We start from the raw sequence: 25,467 nt of genomic DNA, 5'->3' as shown, positions 1-25,467 counted from the left end.
TTACCAACACTGAATTTTTGTTTACTTTTGATGTGACTTATAAAAAAAATACAAATTACCCATTTATTACCAAAAAATATAAAATAGGATATGTGCAAATTCTCACGCAAATTAATTTTGTTATGGAGAGTGAGTAAGTGTTGGACCACGTTATGGAGAGAAGGAGAGCTTTACCGGCGTATGGTGTCAAGCACATAGAAATCGGACCGTGTGAGGGGTAAGAGTACAACTCGGACCCAGCGAGTTGTTTACCTTATTCAAAAAAACATATAATAATCAAAACGTACTCTCCGATTTCATTTACGGTAATTATTAAAATTTTATTCATTCACAACTCGCAGGGTCTGATAACCTTGATGTGAACTTCATGTACTCCCTCCATACAAAATGGACCATCCGATTTGCTTAAAAAAAATTTAACAACACTAAAATCGGATGGTCCGATTTCTTAAAACCAAATCTGAGAAAAACTGTCCCACAAATTAGTCTAACACCTTTATATATCATAACCACGCACAACACAATTACAGTTTCCATATCCAAAAAAATCAGCCTCATATGTTCATTATTTCAATCTATTTTCCATAGAAAACAGAATTCATTCAGACTAGTCATTCTTGCCTTTTCCTCTATAAAAAGCACTTTTTTCGTTTTTCATTTTTCATTTTTCTGTCTCCTCAGGAGTCTCAAATCATCTCACCTTTCGGAACCACCATGGCAACGGCGGCGGCCACCGCAGCCTCTCTCTTTAGAGTAGTCATCCGCCGCGAGACGACGACATCGCCATTAGCCGGGAAGAAACACCGGTCCCCCGTCCGGATCCCGCGCTTCGCCGTGTCCGTTGACCGGCCTCCGGCGCCGACGTCTGCGGTAACAACGTCGCCGGAAAAAACAAATCCGGTGGTGAAGCGAGAAGCGGATGGAGAAAGAGGCGTTGACGCGAAGTTGAAAGAGGAAGAAGAGGAGAGCAAGAACAGAAGCGTGTTCAGCGGTATGAAGCGGTTTCTGGAAGAATCGAAGGTGATAATCGACGAGGAAAAGGAGAACGGTGGTGGTGGAGCGCCGCGGTGGTTCTCGCCGCCGGATACGGGGGATTGCAGCGGTTCTTGGCAAATGGAGGATCCGCCGGTGTTACTCTACTTACCGGGTTAGTCGTTATTTTGTCTTCTCTTTTTTTTTTCATTTTCGTTTTCTTCTCAGTATGCATTGCTTGGTTGGTTTACTGCTACTGCTATTGTGTGGGTTTTTACTGGTTCATTTTTGCGGGGTTTGTGTTGGTATTGATTTTCTTTCTGTCGTTTACTTTTCAACGGTTTTTGAACTGCGTGTCACAATGTGTTTAGTCGTTTTTACTAGTTGAGCAGTTCTAAAGTTCAATTCATTCAACTTTTGTGAAACTAACTTATTAGTTTTTGTTCCCGCTTTACTCGCATTCATGCCGTGTGATTTTTTCTATGATGATGAAACATATTTACTGCATCCTTCAATCCCTAAATACTCTCTTACACGTGATTTAGGATTTTTGAAACACGAAGAAATGACTTTAACTTTACTCGTCTAATTCATCTACTTTTATAACTTTTTTAAAATAATAAATTTAAAAATTAACTAATTACTTCGCTGATGTTCTAATATATAATTAGTTATATTTGTAAAATTTGTTTATACTGACATTATATAAAAATTAAATTATAAAAAAATTGAAAAATTACTCTGAAAACTATTAGGATATTAATTATTTAAAGGTAATAACTCTGTTTTCTTTTAAAAATTAGAGGATAAATTAATATCTTTATATATTATTGTATAAAAAACCTAATATATATTTAACACATGAACTAAATGTTTTTGTATATTTTATTTGAATCTAAAGTATGATATTTGAAATAAAATTTTAGATAATTAATTTCTTGTATATTTTATTAGATTTTTGTTAGTTGTTATTTTCAGAAAAATACATTAATCCTAAAATATTTATTTTTATAATATTTCATAATTCTTCTTCTATTAAATACAAAAATAAAAAAAATTGTATTTTTTTTTAAAAAAAATAAAAAGACATAATTAAAAGTTTTTATCTAGTATAAAAATTCAATTACAAACTTTTAAACTATGAAAACCTAATTAAAAAGTTAGAAAAAGTATACATCAAACTAAGGCTAAAAAATTTAGATATGGAAATGAGATGCCTGATATATCTTAGTATTGTAATTTTGGGTGTTTTTTAAAATTGTGGGATATATATAAATCGGATCCTCCAATTTGTGTTTAAAAAATTTTAAAATTTTGGAGTACACAAATCGGAGTTTAAAAATCTTTTAAAATTCTGAGTACACAAATCGGATCCCAAATTTTTTTAATTTTTTAAACACAAATCGGAGGGTTCAATTTGTGTACCAAAAAATCAGACGGTCTGATTTCTATACCTCTTACAAATTGGACAGTCCGATTTTAATTTCTGATACTACAGCTGCATAAAGCATTTATACATTCCATAACTGTCTCCTACACCATTCTCTCTTTCATATCTAAATTAAAAAGTGTCGAACTGATATTAAATATACTACAGATTACTACAGAAGGATAGATCATCATTTAATAACTTTTTTTCTGATTCCAATTAAAATGTCTAGTTGGATATTATTTTAGTTGATTTATTATGGTGTAAAAAATAATTTAGTTTACTCTTTGAAATATAAAAGTGAAATTAGCAATTTAAACTATATCGAATTGAATAGTAAAATTAATAGGAGTTGGAACTTGTACCCCGATCATGCATGCGAGAAAACTTTTCAATATTTTAATTTTGGTCTACAACTTTAAAATATGGAAAAGTATAGGTGAACAATGAAAATACTAAATAATGTGAACAATGGATATATTGGATGCTCAATTTACTAAGTGTGCGGATGGTTATCATAATATTAAGATTTAAGTGGATAATTTGGGGATATAGTATGTTTTTACTTTATTAGGCCAATTTTAAATCTCATTATTCACATTATTCACAAAAGTCATTGTCTACCTAACAAAGTCCTTAAAATATTTTATATCGTATATTCCCAACATCGGCCTCATAATTTTTTTTAGCATACTCCTGAAAAATTACCTCTTTTGTTTGATGTGCCTCAAAATTCATATTTAGTTCAAAAAAAAAAAAGAAGAAGTTTGTGTTCATTGTTTGAGATAATTTGGAAATTAGACCGAGATGTTGTTTTTAACATACTATATATTAAGAATTGAGTAGGTTTAATTCAGCTAAGATTTAGAGCCATTCACATTCTTTATTTTTTTTTTTTTTTACCAAAGATGACTCGAACCCTCAACCTCTTAATTGAGTATGGAGAGACTATGCTATTTGAGCTATAACTCATTGGCTTCACATTCTTTATTCTTAACAGATGTAAAACTTGCAATAATATACATGTTTTAATCTAATAGTGTGTAACAATTATTCTGACGTTTTACAAGCATAAATGATACAGTCAGTAGTACAAATAAAAAGTTATAGATGAATTTTTAAATAAAGTGTATAATTCTAAATTTTAAAATTGATTAAAGTAATTAGAAAAATTTGAAAACTAACAAGGTTTATTTTTTCTACATAAAGTCCACCAGTTGGAGATTTCGCGCAGAACCGTGTTTATTGGTTGCTTTATTTATTTGTGGTGAACTCTATTTTGGGTTAGAATTCAAGCACACAGAACCGGGGGGTCGCATAGAAATGTTGGTTTCAGTAACTAACCTACTAACCACCACGCCAAGTGTTTGTTGCAGCTTCATCAATTAGTAATGAACTGGCCCAAAAAACAAAGTATGAAGGGACACATAACGTGTTATGCTACGGATAGAATCATGCTTGTGTTTCAACTTTCAACATCCAATTGGTAGATTGACGTTAGTGGCTTAGTGATCTACCACAATACCAATGGTAGATCTAAGCATCTTGAAAAAAACACAACCTTAAGTGGGGGATTATTTAAGCAAAATTTAGAGGTTAAGAATTGTGTGTAAGCAAATTTCATCATTTGAAGGTACCAAGTTTGATTCCTACTGTAGTTATTTTGAAATTATTTTTAAATGTTTACCCGGAGTCAGTTTAACTAAATGGAACCAATTCGGTCATACTTGACCGAGTCGAACATAATAACTATATATAGATATAACAAATAATAAGAATTGGAAAAAAAAAATGACAATTACAAAAGACAAGTGATACTATATAAAAATAAGAGAAATATATTAAAAAAAAACCCTTGTAGTCTTGTAGATAAAGGCCACAAATGGTTTAATTACATTCTTGATGAAAAGATAACAAACCCATCCAATAAATAAGTATTCTTTTTCAGCAGTGGCAGCCGACACCAATTTCTTATTCTTTCTTTTTCATAGTGAGTATCAATATTATCAAGTAAAATACAACCCGCGTGATCCGTGAAGACAAACCATTTCTATTGTTTATTATATGGACCAACACTTTAATTAAGTAGTTGAATTTTTAGTTTAAGAGCTAAGTTTCATAATCTTATTTAAATTCTGGTCGTAGTTGATTTAATTTAGTAGTTAAGTTTTGTAATTTGTTGAATTTTTATGTCTTTTTATATATTGAATTTGTGTTATAATAGCAAATGTAAGATTAGTTAGAAACTTAGAATGATAAGTACTACTTTACATTTTAATTAGGAGGTTTTAGCTTTTATATATATAATATATATATCAACAACTTAATTTATTAGGTGAAGTCAGTTACATAAATCGAATGACGCTATTGATTATATTATGGTCTTTTTTTCTATCTAGTTTTTACCATCTTATCAATAATAGATACTATTTCAATTTTTTTTTCTTATGCTTATTTTATTCATCCGTGTGTAATTGCTTATTCATCTCAACATCTCACACTTAACTTATATTTATACTCACCTTTTATCGTCTAATACTTTATTTCATATAAAATAGAGGATTTTATGACGAATAAAATTCACCTTTAAAATGTAAAGATACCTTGTTGAGTTGTTGTCACGTATATAATGAGACGCACAGATCATATTCATGTTTGGTTGAATAGATAGATTTTAATATGTGCATTGAACAGATCAGAATTATAGTATTATTACATTTAAAAGATTTCCCCTATTATTGACTTATCAAAGATTAAGATTCGTAACGTGTTCTCGGTCTTTTATCGGATAATATGCTGTGGTGAGGGTTGAAGTTCCCCCCAAGTTTTCCGAAGTCTTAATAGGAGCTTCCATTACTTTATAAAAATTATAAATTACCTGTACTCCGAATTTTACAGGGATTGATGGCGTGGGACTTGGACTTACTTTACATCATCAGAAACTCGGAAGGTTTGTGTTTATTCTAAGTATCTAGATTTTACTGACATTAATGACTGATATCTAAGAACCACACTTTTGTTCTTTTTGCTTGAAGGATTTTTGATATATCATGCATGCATATTCCAGTGGCCGATCGAACACCATTTACAGGTACTTGTTTCCTATTATTATTTACTATGTTCAGCTAGCTACTATTATTGAAAGTGAAATCTAAGACAATTATAAAATCATGCTAATTTTATGCACCTTGTTAAAATTAATATAAAATGGTTTAAGACTTAAGCATGTTTGTTGTGTTAAAAACCACGTTCGGCAAGTTAATGTTGTCTTTCAATGGGGTATTCTATCTAGAACCATCTTTTCCAAAAGTTTAAGCCGAATTCTATCCTTATTTAGAAGAATGGAGATAGCAAGGATTGTAGAGGCACATGATCGGTTTTACATCTAGGGTAATGCTACGGTGAGAGTAAATATTGCTTCTTTTAGTAAAGAAAAAATCCACCAAAAAAGTTTATGATTTGCATTGCACATGTTGTTTATACATTAAATAAAAATCTTCACTATTCACCCAATTCTGCATAACTTATTTTGTATGTTACCCTGTTGCAGACCTCATGAAAATAGTTGAAAGTAGAGTCAAGTCAGAGCATCAACGTTCACCAAGGAAACCCATATATCTTGTTGGAGAATCTTTAGGAGCATGCCTTGCGCTTGCTGTTGCAGCCCGCAACCCAGATATCGATCTTGTACTGATTCTAGCAAATCCAGGTAAATAGAAATATTTCAATCTATTTGATTTTATTGGGCATGAGTAGTTAAGTCAAGCACCATAATTGTGAAATTGTATCATAACCTTGCAACGCAAGCAGTTGAAAAAGACAGAAAGAATTTAGTACAACTAACCGTTAGCACCATGACAGCCATGGCAGCTAATACTTTTGCAACAAACTTCCTAATTTTGCATTTACATTTCACTTTCATTTTCTTGCATATTAAGTTACAAAAAGCCTGATGTAAATAAGAGTTGAACTTCTCCCATAGAATTTACTGTTGGATGCATGCACTGTTCAGTGTAATTTGGGATTACTATACTGATAAAGTAGAGTTATGAGTTGTCAAACATGTGAGTGAATGTATGAAAATGTAACACAATGTTGAAGAAACAGGTGACATATTAAGTTGAAACTAAAAATGAAGAGTAACTCATACTTGCTTAGAGTTTGAATTATTTGAAACTAGTTGCTTACCGATAAAGGATTGACTAATCTCAGTTGTTGCTTAGATATATGAATGATGTTGCGATATTTAGCTAGAGTTTTATGTGAAAGTTCCTAAACCATATTCAAGTTGATTTAGAAAGCAATCAGTTTCAATACACAGTACCTGATCTAACCATCACAACTCAATTTGGCAGCTACTTCATTCAGCAGGTCACAGTTGCAACTTCTAATACCATTAATGGAGGTTCTTCCTGACCCACTCTCACTTGGCCTGCCTGAACTTCAGAGTTTGATGCCAGGTTTGTTTATCTCCTTTGCATGTTATACTTTATTATTTTCTGTTTATCCATGGTGGATGTGTCTTACATTCCTTTCACTTTGAATGGCAAACTAGTTGGACGATTGTAGACCTTTTGGTTGCTTTTTGTTGTTTCATAGTCAAATGTTTATGAATAATGGTTTTTAGGTAAATTAAATTGCAAGTACTTCAATGTAATTAGGAAATTATAATCTTTCCACTTCACTATCCTTAAAAAATAAAGTTTAAAAATCAATAATTTTCCACTTTCACATACATTTTGTTTTTGTCTTTTACCAAAGAAAATGATATCTTTTCTTTATTAATGCCTTCAACTTTTCTTCTGGCATTAGGCGACTCTGAGAGGATGGAATTGGGTAATTTGTTGAAAGGACTTCCTCTACAAAATACAACAAAAGAGTTGATGGAGGATTTTATTAATTTCTCACCATCTCTGCCTGTAAGGTTCAATTTTCCTTTTTGTTCCTAAAAAAGGACAGAGACATATATATATATATATATATATATATTCTAAGTGTAAACATGATTTTCTCCCCCTTCTTTCTCGAAATGTTTGCAGTTGTTTAGTTTTTAATATGCAAAGCATTTTATGAGCATTAATGACAATGCTTAAAACAAATGCCAGAAGAACAAATCCAAATTCAAAATCATGTTGCTTGTTTACTCCTTATTCTTAAACAAAACTTCGTAAAATTTGGTCATCCTGAAGTTGAGGAACGCAGATGGACATGCCTGTATTTTCTTTATCTGGGCTTCTGATTTCTCAGATTGAGCTTTCTTTTCACTTAAGAGTATTGAAAGTCTATTGTTGATTGAGATTTAGGCTCTTGCTGATATATTACCAAAAGAAACACTTCTGTGGAAACTAAAGCTGCTTAGATCAGCTTCTGCATATGCCAACTCACGCCTTCATGCTGTAAAAGCTCAGACTTTGATACTATCCAGGTTCATACTCTTTGAAATTGTCAATCTCATATAGTCGTAATTTAGGATCGTATGTACTTTGTTAACTTATGAATTCGTGTTTACTTAGCAGAAATGCTTTTCTTTTTCAATAAAAATATAAAACTTGGTTGACAGATTTTTACTTTGAAAACATTATCTTGATGAAAACACTTAAGATTAACTAACTTTACTGGCATGCTTGACTTCTGTTCATTCTTCAATATTGGTGCACCTTTTTTTTTTTTTCTGGATTGTGGAAACTGAAACTGAGGTTTATCATTTGTCCTCGTAGTGAAAAAGATGAATTACTACCTAGCAAAGAGGAAGGTGAAAGGCTACGTAAGTTATTAGCTAATTCTGAACTACGTAAATTTTCAGACAGTGGACATTTCCTATTCCTGGTATGATTCCCGCCATTGCTGTTTCTTCATCTAACATTCTTGTACTTGTGAAGTAAAGATATCTAATATGTTATGGAAAGTCTTAATGGATCCTAATATGATGCCTCTGTTTTCCGCTAGCAGGAAGGCAACATTGACCTGGTAACAGTCATCAAGGGAACTTCTTTCTACCGCCGTGGCAAGAAGCATGATTATGTATCAGATTATATACCGCCAACGCCTACGGAATTCAAAGAAGTACTGGACTCTTACAGGTAAATATTATGATAAAGTTGATCATATAAGGCATCAACACAGTTAACAAGAGTCTGCAGTGTTTAAACAAGCTTATCATGTCAAGTTGATGTCTTGGTGAGTATATATTCCTGCTATATGAGATAAAGTTTAAAATCTATCAGAAATATACAAGGTACTCTAAAGTGGGAAACTTGATTGAACTTGCTAATATCTTAGTTGGTCAAATCATGTATCTATGCTATATCTTCAGATGTGCAGCCATGCTTTCTTGATTCATCTTCTTTTCTTTTCTTTTTATTTTATTAATCAATAGAAGTTGCAATCATGTCCCCTTTCACTTATAATGCTTGCAGGCTATTGAACATTCTGACAAGTCCTGTAATGTTGTCAACTTTGGAGGATGGAACAATTGTAAAGGGCCTTGCTGGACTTCCTTCAGAGGGACCTGTTATATATGTTGGGTATCACATGCTGCTCGGAATTGAACTCGGTCCATTAGTTTCTCGAATTTTGACCGAAAGAGATATCCTTGTTCGAGGGATAGCTCATCCATTGATGTTTAGGAGAAATGATGCTGGACTACTGCCAGATTTAGCTTCTTTTGATTCCTTCAGAGTTATGGGTGCTGTTCCTGTTGCTGCAACTAACCTATTCAAGCTTTTGTCTTCCAAGTCTCATATCTTATTATATCCTGGAGGGATGCGCGAGGCTCTTCACAGGAAGGTAAATTCCAATATGTAGTTTTCTTTTTTGGCAACAAGTTATTGCCATCTTTCATATTGAAACAATTGCTCGTTTTACTCCCTCTGTTCTGGCTTGTATACCATCTTGGACATGAAAGAGCGTATGAAAATGTGAATTGAATGAGTTGTCACTAACTCAGTATGCTGAGAAACATTTATTTGAGTTTATTTGATAGTGTAAGAGTTTTACATTGTTATTAGATACTTACCTTTGTAAGACTTGGATATTTGCTAATATGGTAATGCATATTTGGATATTTGCATTAAACATATACTGAACATTTTAATGATTTTCAGGGTGAAGAATACAAGTTATTCTGGCCCGAACAATCTGAGTTTGTTAGAATGGCAGCTCGATTCGGAGCTAAAATAGTACCTTTTGGTACTGTTGGAGAAGATGATCTTGCTGAGGTAAGCTTCGATCTTTGCCGAGCTATAATCATTTTACTTAAAAAAGTGATTGTGCCCTTCAAGTGCTTGTCATGGAGACAAAAGCATGACCATATTGTTTATGGATGATGGTAGGATTTGATTTTGATTCATTAATCATATCTTATATTTCAAGGATTTTGACTTTTCAGGTGACTGTTAAGTGTTAACTGAAGAAGTTTAAATACTGTGATACTACATTATTCAAAAAATTCAATGAGATGCATAGCAGATAAAAATTGCTCCCTGAACTTTTTGCATGTGTATTTGATTGTGGAGAGGATCGAATAATGAAGGCTCTGCAATTAGTGGGAAGGAATATATTTAACATTTTCTTTTATATATTACTGAATAGAAGAATTTAATTTGATGACATATCACTAAACTCTAATCATAAAAATTTTTAACATTTTTATTTTAAATTACTGAATAGTCCTAAAGATTTATGAGAACTATGAGCTTCTCATATATTTCTGACGATGTTTTAGTCTTGTAGAATAGTTAGAACACAGGAAATACGTCACCTACATAAAACATTCTTGTCAAGAGTTTCTTGATATATAATACGTTCATTCTTTAATTTCATTTTACATCTTCTGTTGATGCCTTGAACATGGACTTATACCATTAACACCAACTCATGTCTGTCTTTTCAGGTTGTTCTTGATTATGATGACTTGGTCAACATTCCTTTATTCAAGTCTCTAATAGAGAAGCTCACAGCTGAGTCTATCCCTTTGAGGTATCTCCATTTTTTTATTTTCCTTTTAAATTTAGTTGTTCATTGTGTGGCATGATTCATATTACATTAAGAGTCACAACTTAGTATTTGTAAACTATATTGTTATATCTATTCAACCTTCTATAGATGCCATCTTACACATATAATTACGTATTTGGATACACATAAAATCTTCTTAAACCGCATATCAAAACTAAATTCTTATTTATGTCCCTGACATTTTTAAAATTTAGGACTGATGCTACTGGCGAGGTGGCAAATCAACAAGTACATATGCCTGCATTCTTGCCTAAAGTTCCTGGCCGTTTCTATTATTATTTTGGAAAACCAATCGAAACTGAAGGTACGCTCAAGCCATGAAATTTGGTGGTAATTATTCAATGTGTGATCTGTTAGTCTAATATACGAGATAAAATGAGTACATAAAAAATTTATATGATATTGACTATGGCAGATTAAATTTATATATAGATATTATATGTTTGTTTGACAGGTAGGAGACATGTGCTGAAAGACAGGGAGAAATCTAATGAACTATATTTACAAGTGAAATCCGAGGTTGAGAATTGTTTGGCTTATTTAAAGGAGAAAAGAGAAAGTGACCCTTACAGAAACATAGTGCCTCGGCTATTATACAAGGCCGAACATGGTTTTGATGCTGAAGTTCCAACTTTCGAAATTTGAATGTTGGAAAACCAAACCTGTTGGTGTCTTTTCTTTCTTTCTTTCTTTCTTTTGTTTTTCCCTCCTCTTTTAATTGGTTAGATGTGCATTCCCCTATGTAAAATGAAAATGAAATCATCCATTTTTCTTTTTCCTTTTTGATAGAACAGTGCAATAATTCTTGGTTCAAATCAATAAGAGGTGAATGCGGGTTTCACGAATATAATATAATAATATAGTAATAGCACTATAACCAATTATTATATACCAAATTTTGTTTCATTTGTGTTTTCATTTAATTTTTGAATGAGTAAATTACCAATTATGAGCCCGAATTTGTAAAACGCTGACAATAATAACCCTAATATTTGTTAACGATAATTACATCCCTTAAAATTTTAAAAACGTAACAAATCTACCCAACCGTGAAGAGAGTCCTTCTCCGTTAAACGGAACTTGGTGATGTGGCAGACGGAAATCCAAGGTGGCATCCTTTTAAAGCCATCTGTCCCAACAATGGAAGAAGCGTTTAGGGTTTAGGTGGCATGCCTCCGATCCAAGAAACCGACCCGATACAAGATACAACCATCGCCGACCACCAGAAGAAAACCAACAACAAGAGGATGGCCAAGGACGCCGGTGGCGGCGGCGGCGGCTCTGCCGCGGGACCAATGAGGTACCGCGGCGTCAGGCGGAGGCCGTGGGGGTGTTACGCGGCGGAGATAAGGGACCCGCAGTCGAAGGAGCGGCTGTGGCTGGGGACGTTCGACACGGCGGAGGAAGCTGCTTGCGCCTACGACTGTGCTGCCAGAGCGATGCGAGGCGCGAAGGCGAGGATGAACTTCATGTATCCTGATTCTCCTCCTCATCCTCATCCACACCATCACCATCATAATTTAATTTTCGTCACTCTGAACTGTTCCAAGCGTTCAACTTCCCGAAGCAGCAGTGCCACGTCAGCAAGTTAGTTCAGAGCGGCCGCCATGGCGTAACTGCTCCATTATCGACTCAGCAGCAGCACCGAAACATCACTAACAATTCTCATCATTCCCTGAACATGCTTCTATTCCGCGAGTTTCTGAATTCAAATCTATGTTTGGTTTCTTCTTCTTCTGCTGCTACTGGTGGTGTTGGTTCTAGTGGTGCTAATAATAGTCCTTATCAGTACTGCATCAAGGAAGGTGGTTCCGCTTGCTGCTTCAACGGTAACTGTTGCGGTGGTGGTTCCAACAACGGCACGACGGAGGTTATTGCTGAAGGTGTTGAGGAAGAAGATCAGTCGTTATTGGAGTTGTTCCCTAGAGAGTCTTCAGACTTTGGCCTGTTGGAAGAGATAGTTCAACGCTTCTTGCCGAAATCCAAAATCGTTCCAAACAAGAATTGCGACAGCTCTTTGAAGCTGAAACCCGAGGCCGCGGCAATTTCGTTTCCTCATCATCAACAACAACAACAGGGCTATGATGATAACAGCAGGATGATGAGGGGTTTCGATTAGGGTTTCGTCAATTAGGCCTAAACATGAAACGGGACAGATGGCTTTAAAAGGATTTTCGTCTGCCACATCACCAAGTTCCATTTAACGGAGAAGGACTCTCTTAACGGTTGGGTAGATTTGTTACGTTTTTAAAATTTTAAGGGGTGTAATTGTCGTTAACAAATATTAGGGTTATTATTGTCAGCGTCTTACAAATTTGGGGTCATAATTGATAATTTACTCTTTTTGAATATATGTAAATTGTGGTAGGCTGGTAAGCTATTAAGATTTAGTTATTTGCATATAAATGTTGATGACTTACAGGTTGATGGGCTTATTAGTTGCCACTTTAATGGCGGCATGGAACGGGTTTTAAAAGGTTTTTACGTAAATTGTGTTAGGCTGATTAAGTGTATGTTTGGATTATAGTTTGTAAATAGGAGTTTACATAGAATTGATTTTGCAAACTTGATTTTGATAAAAAGTAAGTTTGTGTTAAAGTGATTTATGTTTGGTAATTTTTGTATCAAAGTTGATTATAGTAAAATAAATGTTGTTTGGCTTATATCATTCAAAATCACTTTTAGATAAAAAAATTACTAAAATAGACCTCAACTTAAATAATTTTTTTTATATTATCCTATCATTCTAATTTAGATATTTAAATAGATCTTATTAATTAATTTTATAATAAAATTAATATTTATTTACTAAAATAAAAATAACATATAAAAATAGATAAAATATATTTTTAAATAAAAATAAAACAATATAAATTATATATATATATATATATATATAGTCACCAAAAATATATATATATATAATCAAATATGTTATATTTTTTTACATCGTACTCTTATTCTAGTACTCTCAATAATCTTATTCTTAATATTAATTTGGAATCCAACGTTTATGATTTTATTATTATCTATGATTAATTTTTTATTTAATTTATTTTTTTAATAGAATCATAATCTATGTTATAAAAAATTACACTAAAACATAGTATATGAGAATTACAATTATAACAGAGAGTACTAATAATAATAAAAAAATTAAATATTTACTTTATAGTAATTGAAACAAATCTAAAAAATTTTTATGATCTTTTTATATAGTATATTTTTAATATTTTTAGTACTCTTTTTTTAGTATGCTATAATTTTTTACTATTATTATTATTATTTATAGTTAATTTTTTGTTTAATTTACTTTACCTAATAGAATCAATAAATCATATTATAAAAAGATAATAACAAACATAATACACAAAAATCACAATTATAAAAGTGTATAATATCAAACAAACAGTTGAAAAAAATAAAAATAATAAATAATAGAAAAATAGAGCTTATATAAATAGAAATAACAAGAATTTTATAAATAATATAATAACATACATGAAGGATAAAATTGGTAAAAGATAAATAAATGGTTAGTATCCATGGCTAAAAGCTCGTTAGGAAAACGCAGAAGCTAAAAATAGTTGCTTCTTGTAAACGTTGGTTTTGGTAGCAAAATCACTTCTGCGTTCATGAAAAAAAATTTTGCCAAACCAAAAGTTGAAGCTTTCAAGAAGTCTAAACGTACTTCTTCTCTTCCAACGAGTTTCCAAACACACCCTAAAACTCTATAGTTTACAACTTTTCATAAACGTATAGAAACTCCTCTAAAGATGACAAGCTCTAGGTTTATTTACGATGTACACATTATTGTAGGATACTGGATTTTATAACCAAATCATAAAATTAAGAGCCTACAACGACTTATAAAATATAAACTAATAGAAATTTCTAAATAACCACCTGAATCATGTCAGGCTTTTAGAATATTTTGGAATTTATTCAGAATTAACTAACCATGTAACTAACCACAATTAGAGCCTAATTGCCGGCATACGGTAGCATATAGTTAATACTTAATACTATAGTTAGATCATAGATGTGTAATCAGTTGCTCGTTTTAGTATTAACACTTTAACAGTATGTGCAAAGGCAATTTTGATTATGAATAATTTAATACTTTAATATTAAGCCTCTTGAAGAAGATCACAATCACATTGAGCAAATGATTCAGGAGTTGCTTCATTATAAAGCTCCATTGAGCTCTGTTCTCTTTAATTTCATTCATTTGCTCTATATGGTTCCTCCTAGATCAATTATTATTATTATTATTATCTTTAATTTCAGGGCCTTAATAATAATAACATTGTAGCTCTTCATTCTAACACTAAGTTTTTGAAAAACAAGAGAAAAAAATAATTAAAAATAAAATGATGAATAGATTATTAGAAGACTAATTAAAAAGAAAAAAATATTCTCACATTTTCTCTCTCTCTTATTATACAGTAGTTGATTGTTAGAAGACTAAGTTGTGTGTTTGCTTAGAGATTTTTGATCCAATCCCTTCAATTTTTTGCTTGGAGTTTAGTTTAGTGCAATTCTTATATTGTAAACTTCATTGATTTCTAGGGTGTTGTATGATAAATGAAATATTGCTTGTGTTGTGTTGTTGCTTGTATTACATTGAAAACATTGATATGGTTAAATATTGATAGGGTGTTATATGATGGATGAAATGTTGTTTGTGTTGGATGATTTATAGGTACTAAAAATATTGAATTCGTAAGAAATATCTTGACACCATCGAGGATGGATGTATGATAGATTGAATCGAACAAGAGGGGTATTAAACCTGAATTTTATGACAAAGTTGAGGAGTTTGTAGAAACAATTAGTAAGTTAGATGTTGTGAAGTCGGAAGGAAAGTGTAGATTCCCATGCATTAAGTGTATATGCACAAACTATAAAGAACTTAACTTTATTAAGATGCATTTGTGGGAAAAGGGGTTTATGCCAAATTATTGGATTTGAACAGAACATGAAGAGATTGACGACATAGGGATTAATCACACGGGATTCAATAATTGTGGAAAAGGTTGTTCAAAAAGTGGTGCAAATGTGGAAGAATGTGATATGTATGACATTAGTTGGGAAGACATCTCCAGAAGGTATCATGAAATGATTTTCGATTCTGCTGGTCCAGAAGATCTTCATGTAGAGGCTAAAATTTTTTTTGATCTTCTTGAGGCAGCTTAAAAGTCTTTGTGAAAATGTTGTATGCACTCTCAACTATCGATAGCTGTTAGAATGCTATGCATTAAAGCGAAGAAAACCAATCACATGAGTTATTTAAGTAGTGGGCCACCTTAATTAGAAAAATTTCTCCTGAGGGTAGTGCCATACCTAGGGACTACTATGAGGCTAAGAAGTTAGTGCAAAAGTTTGGATTGAAGGCAATCAAAATATATTATTACTCAAACAATTGCATGTTATATTGAAAAGACAATGCTGCTTTAATTAGTTGCAAGTTTTGTGAAGCACCTAGGTTCAAGCCTATTTCCGAGGGTGTTTGTAAGTCCAATAGATTTTCTGTCAGACGGATGCACTACTTATCCTTAATTCCTAGACTTCGAAGGCTTTATGCGTCAATGAGTTCAGCTCCGCACATGACGTGGCACATCAAAAACTAACGTGATGCTGATGACCCATCCATCACATGGGGAGGCATGAAAAGCTTTGACCGCATCCACTCTGATTTTTCTTTGGAGCCTAGAAATATTAGGTTAGGTCTTTGCTTTGATGGGTTTACCCTAAATATCCAATTTAGCAAGTCTTATTCTTGTTGGCCCGTAATTGTTATTCCATACAATCTACCTCCTGGGATGTGTATGAAAGATCCTTATTTATTCTTGACTTGTTTAATACCTAGTCCTAATAACGCTAAAGCCAACATTTTTGTATTCTTGGGACCCCTGATTGACGAATTACATGAGTTGTGAAAACCTGGTGTTTTGACGTATGACATTGTAGAAAAGAAGAAATTTCTCTTAAAGACGACATTGATGTGGACTATCAATAATTTCCTGGCTTATGAGATGTTGTCTGGGTGGATGACATAAGGAAGATTGTCATGTCCTATTTGCATGGAAGATACCAAGTCTTTTACACTATCACATGGAGGGAAGGCATCACGGTTTGATTATCATCGGAGGTTTTTTCCGATAGACCACCCTTATAGGCGCAATAATAATGATCTTAGGAAGAATAAAATAGAAAGTGAAAAGGCTCCTACTAGATTAAGTGGTTTAGAGATTTGGCAAAGAGTTAAAGGACTTGGGAAGATATCAGATAATGGAAAGTGGATTAAATCACGAGAGTATGGTATTACTCACAATTGGACCAAGCAAAGTGTGTTTTAGGAGTTACCTTTTTGGAAGGATAACCTGGTTCGTCACTGTCTTGATGTAATGCATATAGAGAAGAATATGTTTGATAACATAATGAATACTATTATGGACACTGATAGAACTAAAGACAATAAAAAGGCTAGGTTAGACCTGGCTGAACTGTGCAAGCATCCAGATTTACATTTGCGGCAAGTCGGAGATAATTGTTGGTCCAAACCTAAGGCAACTTATACTTTGACTTCTGAACAGTAACAAGACATGTATAGGTAGGTGCAACAACTTAGATTTTCGGATGGTTATGCATCTAACCTTGCTAGATGCGTAAGTCTTTCTTAGGAGAGGTTTATTGGTATGAAGAGCCATGATTGTTACATTTTTATGTAGTGCTTGCTTCGAACTGCATTCAGAGAACTACCTACAAATATATGAAAACTTCTTACCGAGTTAAGCCAGTTTTTCAAAGACTTGTGCTCAACCACCCTCAAGGTTCATGATTTGGAGGTTATAAAGCAGAATATTCCCATTATCCTTAGCAAGTTAGAAAGGATATTTTTTCCAAAATTCTTTAATGTAATGGAACATTTGTCAATTCATCTAGCATATGAGACACATGTGTGTAGGCCTGTCCAATATAGGTGGATGTATCCGTTTGAACGGGTGATAGAAAGATTCAAGCGAACCGTGAAAAATAGAGCAAGAGTTGAAGCTTCAATTTGTGAGGTTTTCTTAGTAAAGGAAACTTCAAGTTTTGTTTCTTTCTATTTTGAACCACATATCTTATCAAAGTGAATCTGTGTGGGAAGAAATGATGATGGGGAGACACAGTAAAAACATCTTTATCAATATTTAATGCTGAAACTAGTTACAAGGCTTCGATTTGAACATGCTTGGCCAATATCTGTTCGAGGAAGCCATCACCAAAATTTCAAGGCCCTACAATATACACATATATATACCTCACAAATTAATTAAATTCACTCTTGATTCTTCATCATGCTTTTGGTATTTGGACTATATATATATATATGCTCAACTGAATCAGATCAATACTAGCTAGATAGCTGGGCCAATATAATAGAATTTACATACCTTTCTCTTCTTTTTGATATATTTAATATAATATAATATAATTTACATATATTTCTCTTATTTTCTCCTAGATTTTGTTTTGTATAATTGATATAGTAATTTTTTATACGTTATTTGAAACTTGATTTATATAATTGAAATAAGGGTTAAGTATTTTTTTTTCGTCCTTAAGGTCTGGGGTGAAAATCAAAATCGTCTTCGACCTTTTTTTGTTATTAAAATCATCATCAACGTTACAAAATGTTATAAAATCATCCTTTTGTCCATAAATAATATTTTTTAGACAATTTTACCCTTGAACAAAAATAAAGAACTCTCTCCACCGTCACCACTGCCTCATCATCATCACCATGAACCACCATAACAACAAACCTCATCATCATCACCATGGTTACACCATAAATCTAACCACAAAATAAATCAACAATCCAGCAATAACAACATCCACAAAATTAGCAACAACATAAATTAAAAAAATTAGAAAGATAGAACTCATGTATATGTTCTTCAAAAATTAAAAAAAAAAAAGAAAAAAAGAAGAATGAAGAAGAGAGAAAGAGAGTCGCAGTGTCTTCTCCTTTTATTTTCTGTCTCTGCCATTTACTTCCCACCCTCAACACTCCTCCTACCTCCATCACACCACTGCCTTAGCCTTTTTTTTTTCTTACTGCAACAAAGCCATCACAAGTCTAACCTTAACTCTGCCCAAAATCAACAACAACAATACAGACAAAGAAAAAGTAAATCAAAGAAAAATGTACAGAAGAAAGAAAATTAGAAAAAATAAAATAATGAAGAACAAATTGAAATCCACAGATAGCACCATGCCTTAGCTAAAAACCTTCTTCTCAATCCTAGATCTGTTCGCAACAGCCCCCTCCCAGAGTCGTTCTCTCATTTCTCAATCCCGTAATCTTCTTCTCAAAAAACACTTCCAATTCGTCATTTAATTCCATCGTGGAACTGTCTTCGACGACTACCGCATTTTTGGGCAAAATGAAGACCGGATCGGCAACAACTCATCGACGTCTCCCTCCTTCACCGCGTAGTTCACAGCGCCGCCACCATCTGTTGTGGCTCCTCCTCTGATAGCAACAATGATCACCTGTGGTTCAAGCTTTTGAAGAAGTTTCTATTGGATGAAGTCTCTTTATTTTGTGATTCTTTAATTTGTATGTGATTCTTTGTTTTTGTGATAATGGTGATGGTGATGAGAAGAAGATAAGTGGGATTAGTGGTGAGGGAGACTAAGAGTTTGGGACAAAGAGAGAGAGAAAGAAGTTCGGTGATTATGACAAAGGGGGTTAAGGGTTAGTGATGAGGGAGAGAAGGAGACTGGAAGAAAGAGAGAAAGAAATAAGCTCGGTTATGATGATGAAGCTTGAAGAGGGGTTGGGGGTTAGTGGGGAAGGGAAGGATTTTTCTTTTAGAGGGCAAAATCATCTTTAAAATGTTGTTTATGGACAAAAGGATGATTTTATAATATTTTGTAACGTTGAAGATGATTTTAATAACAAAAAAAGGTAGAGGACGAATTTGATTTTCACCCTAGACCTTAGGGACGAAAAAAGTACTTAACCCTTGATATAATCATTGTGCAACAAGAGAAGTTTATAAAAAAGTTGGTAGAAATTCAGGCTCAACATACTGAGGCTCAAGCACAGGGAATGGAGCTACCACCAATTGATGAAGACTTGATTTGGGAGGAAGTGTGTGGTGGGCAAAAGAAGAATCAAATTTACGGAAAAGGGGTATTCTTTTCTAGCTCTATCAAGTCTAGAACCACTTCTGCCAACTCTGTATCTGAAAGAGCATATACAAATCAAAATTCCATTCCTGATTTGCGGGAACAGATTCATAAACTCAATGAAGAGCTTTTTTAGCTTGTTACTCAACAGACAAATGAGCGTATTAGTAAGTTGTTAGATACATGCTTGGCTCCTTTGGAAAAGACTCAAAAGAAGTTAGAAAAATTAGAACAGGCAATTGAAAAGGCCAAGAAGGAAAAGCTGAAACAGAAGAGAAGGAATGAGGCTTATATTAGCTATTACAAGAAGGCTAGAGCATCACGTAGTTTCACTGTTGTTCCACTACCACCGCCGCCACCTTCAATCTCTTCAAATGATGATTATGATGATGATGGGGATGAAGATGACACTGAGGACTATAGCTGATAAATTTAGTATGATTGAACAATACACTGAGTTTATGTTTTGAGTTATAGTTGATATATCAATACACTTTGTTGATGTATGGTTGTTACTTATTATTATAGTTGATGTATCAATACACTTTGTTTATGTTTTGAATTATATTGACTTGCTTGTTTATAGTAATTTTCTTTTAGTTTGATAATACGATGAACCTTTTTACATTTATATTTATTTTATATGAAATCAGGTTTATTTTGCAATAAAAAATCTAAAAAAATGCTGATTTACCTTACTGACGGATTTACAGACAGATTTTTCGTCTATATTTAGAGTTGAAAATGCTTTCTTAGACTCTAATTATTGACGGAAAATTTGACACTAGTTACCGACAAAAAATTGGATGGTTTAAGTGAAATTGAAGTGACGATTATCGAGAGAAAATTTGTTGGTAACGGGAAAAAATCTGTGGATAAATTACCGACAGAAAATCTGACGATTTTTTAGCGAAAGGGGTACCATTACTGAGGGAAATTCGGTCGGTAACAAAAAAAGCTGTCGGTAAATTACCGACAGAAAAAATCTGTCGATAAATAATTTTCGACAAGGCTTTTACAGGGGGACAAATTTCATCGGTAACCAAAAATCCGTTGGTAAAAGAGACCAAATCTGTTTGTAAATCCATCTGTAATAAGCAATTTTCTTGTTGTGATTTTACTATGGTGACTAACATGTTTAAATATCCTAAACCAGATACACTTCATATGCTTACTATAAGATGGCCATGACACGTTCGGACTTGAGTGCAGCTAGATTGGCAAGTTGATCCTAAAGAACTCATTCCTTTTTTTAACAAACTTGTGAAATATTGGTTGTGTATTTCTTATTGATTATATAGAAAAAATCTCCCTAAACTCTAAATATGATTCATTCACTGCAGTACCTGTTCTCTAATTTTGCTGCGTATCTTAAATCATCTGGACATGGTTCGGTCTGGAAGATCACTGGTCCACCTTCCAGTGTAGGCAAGAATATATTTTTTTTTCCACCTACTGAGGAGTGATGGAAAAAATTCAAAGAGGAAGTTCGGGATTGAATGGAAAGAATGATGTAAACTGTATAAGTTAAAGACAAGGGACAACATTATCCTGAAGCTGACCTCCCTACAGAACCAGCACATAGAGTTGGTGATTGAAAGATTTTAAACCCTACAAAAACTGGCCTCTTATCTATTACTCTATGGAAACACATGTTTTAAACTATATCTTGAATTGTATTGGACATATTTTATTTTGTTATCTGTAAGTATGTGACAATCGATATTTTGAATATGATATATAATAGCAACCTAGAGTTGTATTGGACATATTTTATTTTGTTATCTAAGCATATCCATTATATTTTCACTCATTGTGATATAATGCATTTTCTATTTTAAATTGGATAAACTTCAGAAAATGAAGAGTGGTGTTTAGGTGTTTTGGAAAATTGCATAATGTGCAAATAAGGGGTTTGCTCATAACTTCTTGTTAATGCAAGGCACTTAATTTGTGTAGCTGTTTAGAGTTTATTTACTCAACATAAAGTGAAAAAAGGGAATCAGTGGTACTTGGCACTAATATAGTGGATACACCTTTTATTACATTTAGAAAATGTTACTCAATTAGCCGACTGACTAACGTTTAGTAGAGTAAAAAACAACAACAGAAAGTACTTCTTCTGGTTCAAAGGCAAATCACAAGGGAGCCACAATAAGGTATTGCATTACTTGTGTCCCTTTTTATTTCTAATGTTTGGACAATTCAGCTGACAAATTATTGTGAGGCATGTTAATTAATCATTTAATTTGTATATTATTAGTAATTATTTAATTAAATTGTAGCTGTCAGTGCATCCAGGTTCATTATCCCAGACAAGGTGAGATTTTCAAGTCAGAGGTCCAGAGTATGCACAGGAAAATTCCTCTTCTCGTCCCCAATTTTCTTTCTTTTAGGGTTCGTTGGTTTGGTGTCTTTTTCTTTGTCCAATTATAAATGGACTCCGACAAGGATATGCATGATGCTAATGACCTTGAATCCCTTGACAACAATTACTACCGTGGTGGCACGGAGGATGCTGCCATGAATTATTATAGTGATTACAATGACGATGCCGATGATTACTTCGACGAAGCTGATGATCTCGAAAGGCTCGAGTCTCGCCGCCCTGAGGTGTCTTTTTTTTTCATTTTGTTCCCAATTTCAGTTTTTCGATTCTCAAATATTAGTATTAATTATATCGAAAAATGTTGTTTGATGGAATAATTTAAAACAAAAGAAAAAGGGTTTCTCTTTTTTATTTCCACAGAATCGAGATTCATTGCAGTGATCATTTATTAAAACTAGCTGAATTTTAGGTGGCTTGATTATTGTTTTGCTTGACTTGCAATTCTTACCTTTATTCATGAAATACATAGAAATTGTAATGATGCTACAGTTTTCAGCTAAATCCTAATTTATGGTGACCCTCTGTTTTGTTTCAGCAAAATTTTACCATCTTAAAGGAATTAGATATCCAACAAAGACAAGAGGAGGACATCACTAGGGTAGCTACAGTTCTTTCTATATCAAAAGTTGATGCCAACAAATTACTTCACCATTACAATTGGTAAGTTCAGTTGTTTTTTTTTTTTTTTTTTTTTGAGTTTTATATAACCCTGAATTGATTGGCATTTTAACTGGGGTTTATTTGCTTGCAATCACAATCCATCACACCATGTTGTGTGTTTAAAAAAGTTTATATTTTGCTTATGCTGCTTATTCTATCCTTATGTAAGGCATGTGCTGGTGTTACTTACAGGAGTGTCAGTAAAGTGCATGATGCATGGTTTGCTGATGAAGATCGAATCCGTGAAGCATTTGGTTTGATGTATAAGCCAATCATTGAGCATGTTGATGCTAGAGAGGTGAGATATGGATTGTTTGGGTTTTACAATTGGTCAATAATTCTGATTGTATTTTATTTTCTTCATTTGCTGCAGGTTCATTTGTATTTCATTCTGACCCATCTTCTTCTCTAGCCAGCTTACTTGCGACATCTGTTTCGAAAATCATCCACGTGCTAAGATAGAGATGACTTCTTGTCGTCATCCTTTCTGTCTCTCGTGGTGGGAGGATAAGTCTTGTGTGCTGTATTTTGTTATTTGAAATAATCTGAGTATTATGCTGAAAGCCTGAATTTTGATTTTGGCTTGGTTTCCTAGATCCATTTTTTTTTGTAGCTATTACGTGGGTAAGTTGCTTTTGATGATCTATTTCATGACTTTTTTATCTAACCATTTTATGTTAGTATTCCTTGGTTAATTTCTTCTTTCCTCTCTATCTTGCACATCTGTTCTATTTCACATTCTAGGATATATCAGCACATCAATCACGGATGGCCCTGGCTGTTTGATGCTGAGATGTTCTAATCCCACATGTGGTGCTGCTGTTGAGCAAGATATGATTCGTTGAGTAAAATCTGATGAAGATAAACAAAAGTATTCTCGCTACTTTTTTAGGTCGTATATTGAAGACAATAAAAAAGTATGTGCTAGATTCAGAATTTTGGGTTGATCATGATAAAAGAAAATAATTTTTTTTTTGTTATTACTTGCAATTGAAATCATGTCTATAGATTGTTTTTTGTATCATGTCATTATGTTTCATAATTTTTTTTGTCATTATATTTCAATAAATTAATAGTGTAGAATAAAATTATGAAGTCTATATCATTAAAAAAAATATTTATTTTTATTAACATCACAATCTAAATCGTAATTTATTTCTAAAGCACTCATATAATATCCTTTGATTTTAGAACTTGGTCTTTCTTTCTACTCAAATGTTAATAAAAACTCATTCTCAAAATGACATAATTTTATAACTTTTTTCTTACCATTTTGCAACCAAACTTCATCTTTTTTTTCTTGGACTCCAATGTACTTCTTGTTTTCTATTGTTTGGTAGTTTTATCACTATAAGAGTTGAGTTCTTTTTCCAATTTTTTTCACAAAATTCTTCTAAATCATCTGAAAAATGTAATATATAGGTTACATAACTGAATTATTCATATATGATATGCTATAACTATTATGCATGAAGAAAAAATAAACATAAACTTAAATAAATATTTTACCAAGAAATTTAAAATACAAGTATTTGAAATAAAAAATAGATATAAACTTAAATATTATGCAGTATTTCTAAATTTTTAAGATCTTTTATATAACTAAATATTAATTTGAGCTCTTACTATTTATTTTAATCAAAGGAAACAAAATTGTAAATTTGGCCACATTTATTTTGGTTTCTATTATGTCCTTTTTGCCCATACTGTCAATAGATTTAAACAACTATTGTGGTTAAGGAATTCAACATGAAAGAATATATATTACATAAACACAAAAAAAAATAAAAATAAAACATATACAAACTAGAATGCTTAAGACGTTTTCTGTTTGATTATTTGTACCTGATTAAAAGATATGTTGACTTCATGCAAACAATGGTTACTATTCTTTGACAAATTCATCAAGGGTTGAAAATAGTTTTTTTTATTAGTTTCTCGGTGAATAATGGAATGGTTGGAAAGGTTCTTAGTATAAATATAAATATTTGTTGTCTTGGTTTTTACAAAATTGTATGCTAACCTCTAAAAATCACTTATTATGGTGGTTTTTATCGAGTTAAGCCCCACTTTGGTCCCTGAGATTGGCGAGTTGCATTGATTTAGTCCTTGAGATCCCAATTGCACTAAATTAGTCCCCCAGATTCGAAAAAGTGCATCATGTTAGTCCTTCTCCCAATTTCCGTCACCGGAGCACTAACGCCGTCAGTGACGTGGCCATTTCTTGCCACGCTGGACAAAATGAAACGACTTGTCGTTTCTAATTTGGCGCTAAACATCCCTTTGAACGATGTCGTTTGTATGTAATGGGAAATAAAACGTTAGGCACCCTTTTTTGTTTCTACTCTTCATCTTCTACTTCTCCATAAGTGACGCAGAGAAAAAAAAAAGCTTCTCTTCCATGAGTGACCCAAAGTAGCAACAAGTGGCTGCAATAGGATTTGTCGAGACCATTGGAACACAACGTTCGCTGTGCAACTATCGGAAGAGTTCATTTGCCACTACAGAGATCTTCTGTGTCGTCACTAAGGTTAGTGAGGATCAAAAATTTTTTTTTTCAAATTTAATGGAATGCTGTGATGGTTGTTGATCATGATTAAGTGTTTTGTATATTGTCAGTTCACAAATTTTAAAGCTGATTTTGTGGTAGGGTTTTGTTTTGATGTTTTGTGGGACTATGTTTAGGAGTTTTTTTTTTATGCTCTGTTCCAATGGTGGAAGAATCAGCACCTTCGCATGAGTGATCATGTTTTTCTTTATGATATTTTCTATGACTTTTATGAATGTTATTGATGAAAACTGTCTTAAAGTTATC

At 32.9% G+C, this 25,467-nt stretch overlaps 1 protein-coding gene and 2 pseudogenes across 2 annotated transcripts; all 3 read left to right on the top strand.

Annotated features, from left to right (window-relative positions):
* Window positions 1-552: 552 nt before the first annotated feature.
* On the top strand, window positions 553-11,262 carry LOC107604836 (phytyl ester synthase 2, chloroplastic). 2 transcript variants are annotated; one of them, XM_016306538.3, is made up of 14 exons: window positions 553-1,147; window positions 5,300-5,351; window positions 5,437-5,492; window positions 5,952-6,110; window positions 6,757-6,861; window positions 7,214-7,320; window positions 7,705-7,826; window positions 8,119-8,227; window positions 8,351-8,481; window positions 8,818-9,187; window positions 9,505-9,618; window positions 10,293-10,378; window positions 10,612-10,721; window positions 10,872-11,262. In XM_016306538.3, exons 1-14 carry the CDS (start codon window positions 715-717, stop codon window positions 11,060-11,062), a joined length of 2,145 nt encoding a protein of 714 aa, XP_016162024.1. In that variant the 5' UTR covers window positions 553-714; the 3' UTR covers window positions 11,063-11,262. The 2 variants fall into 2 exon arrangements, with proteins under 2 accessions (XP_016162024.1, XP_020960528.1); XM_021104869.2 differs by having other exon boundaries at window positions 557-1,147; window positions 8,348-8,481.
* Window positions 11,263-11,359: 97 nt separating this feature from the next.
* LOC107647277 (uncharacterized) lies at window positions 11,360-12,674 on the top strand (annotated as a pseudogene).
* A 1,828-nt stretch (window positions 12,675-14,502) lies between these two features.
* LOC148562790 (uncharacterized) lies at window positions 14,503-20,030 on the top strand (annotated as a pseudogene).
* Window positions 20,031-25,467: the final 5,437 nt, after the last annotated feature.

This window comes from Arachis ipaensis, chromosome B6 (assembly GCF_059453495.1).
Source record: "Arachis ipaensis isolate K30076 ecotype BB chromosome B6, ASM5945349v1, whole genome shotgun sequence".
Lineage (NCBI taxonomy): Eukaryota > Viridiplantae > Streptophyta > Magnoliopsida > Fabales > Fabaceae > Arachis > Arachis ipaensis.
Note: the sequence above shows the minus strand (reverse complement) of the source record. Positions and strands in the feature narration are given on the sequence as shown.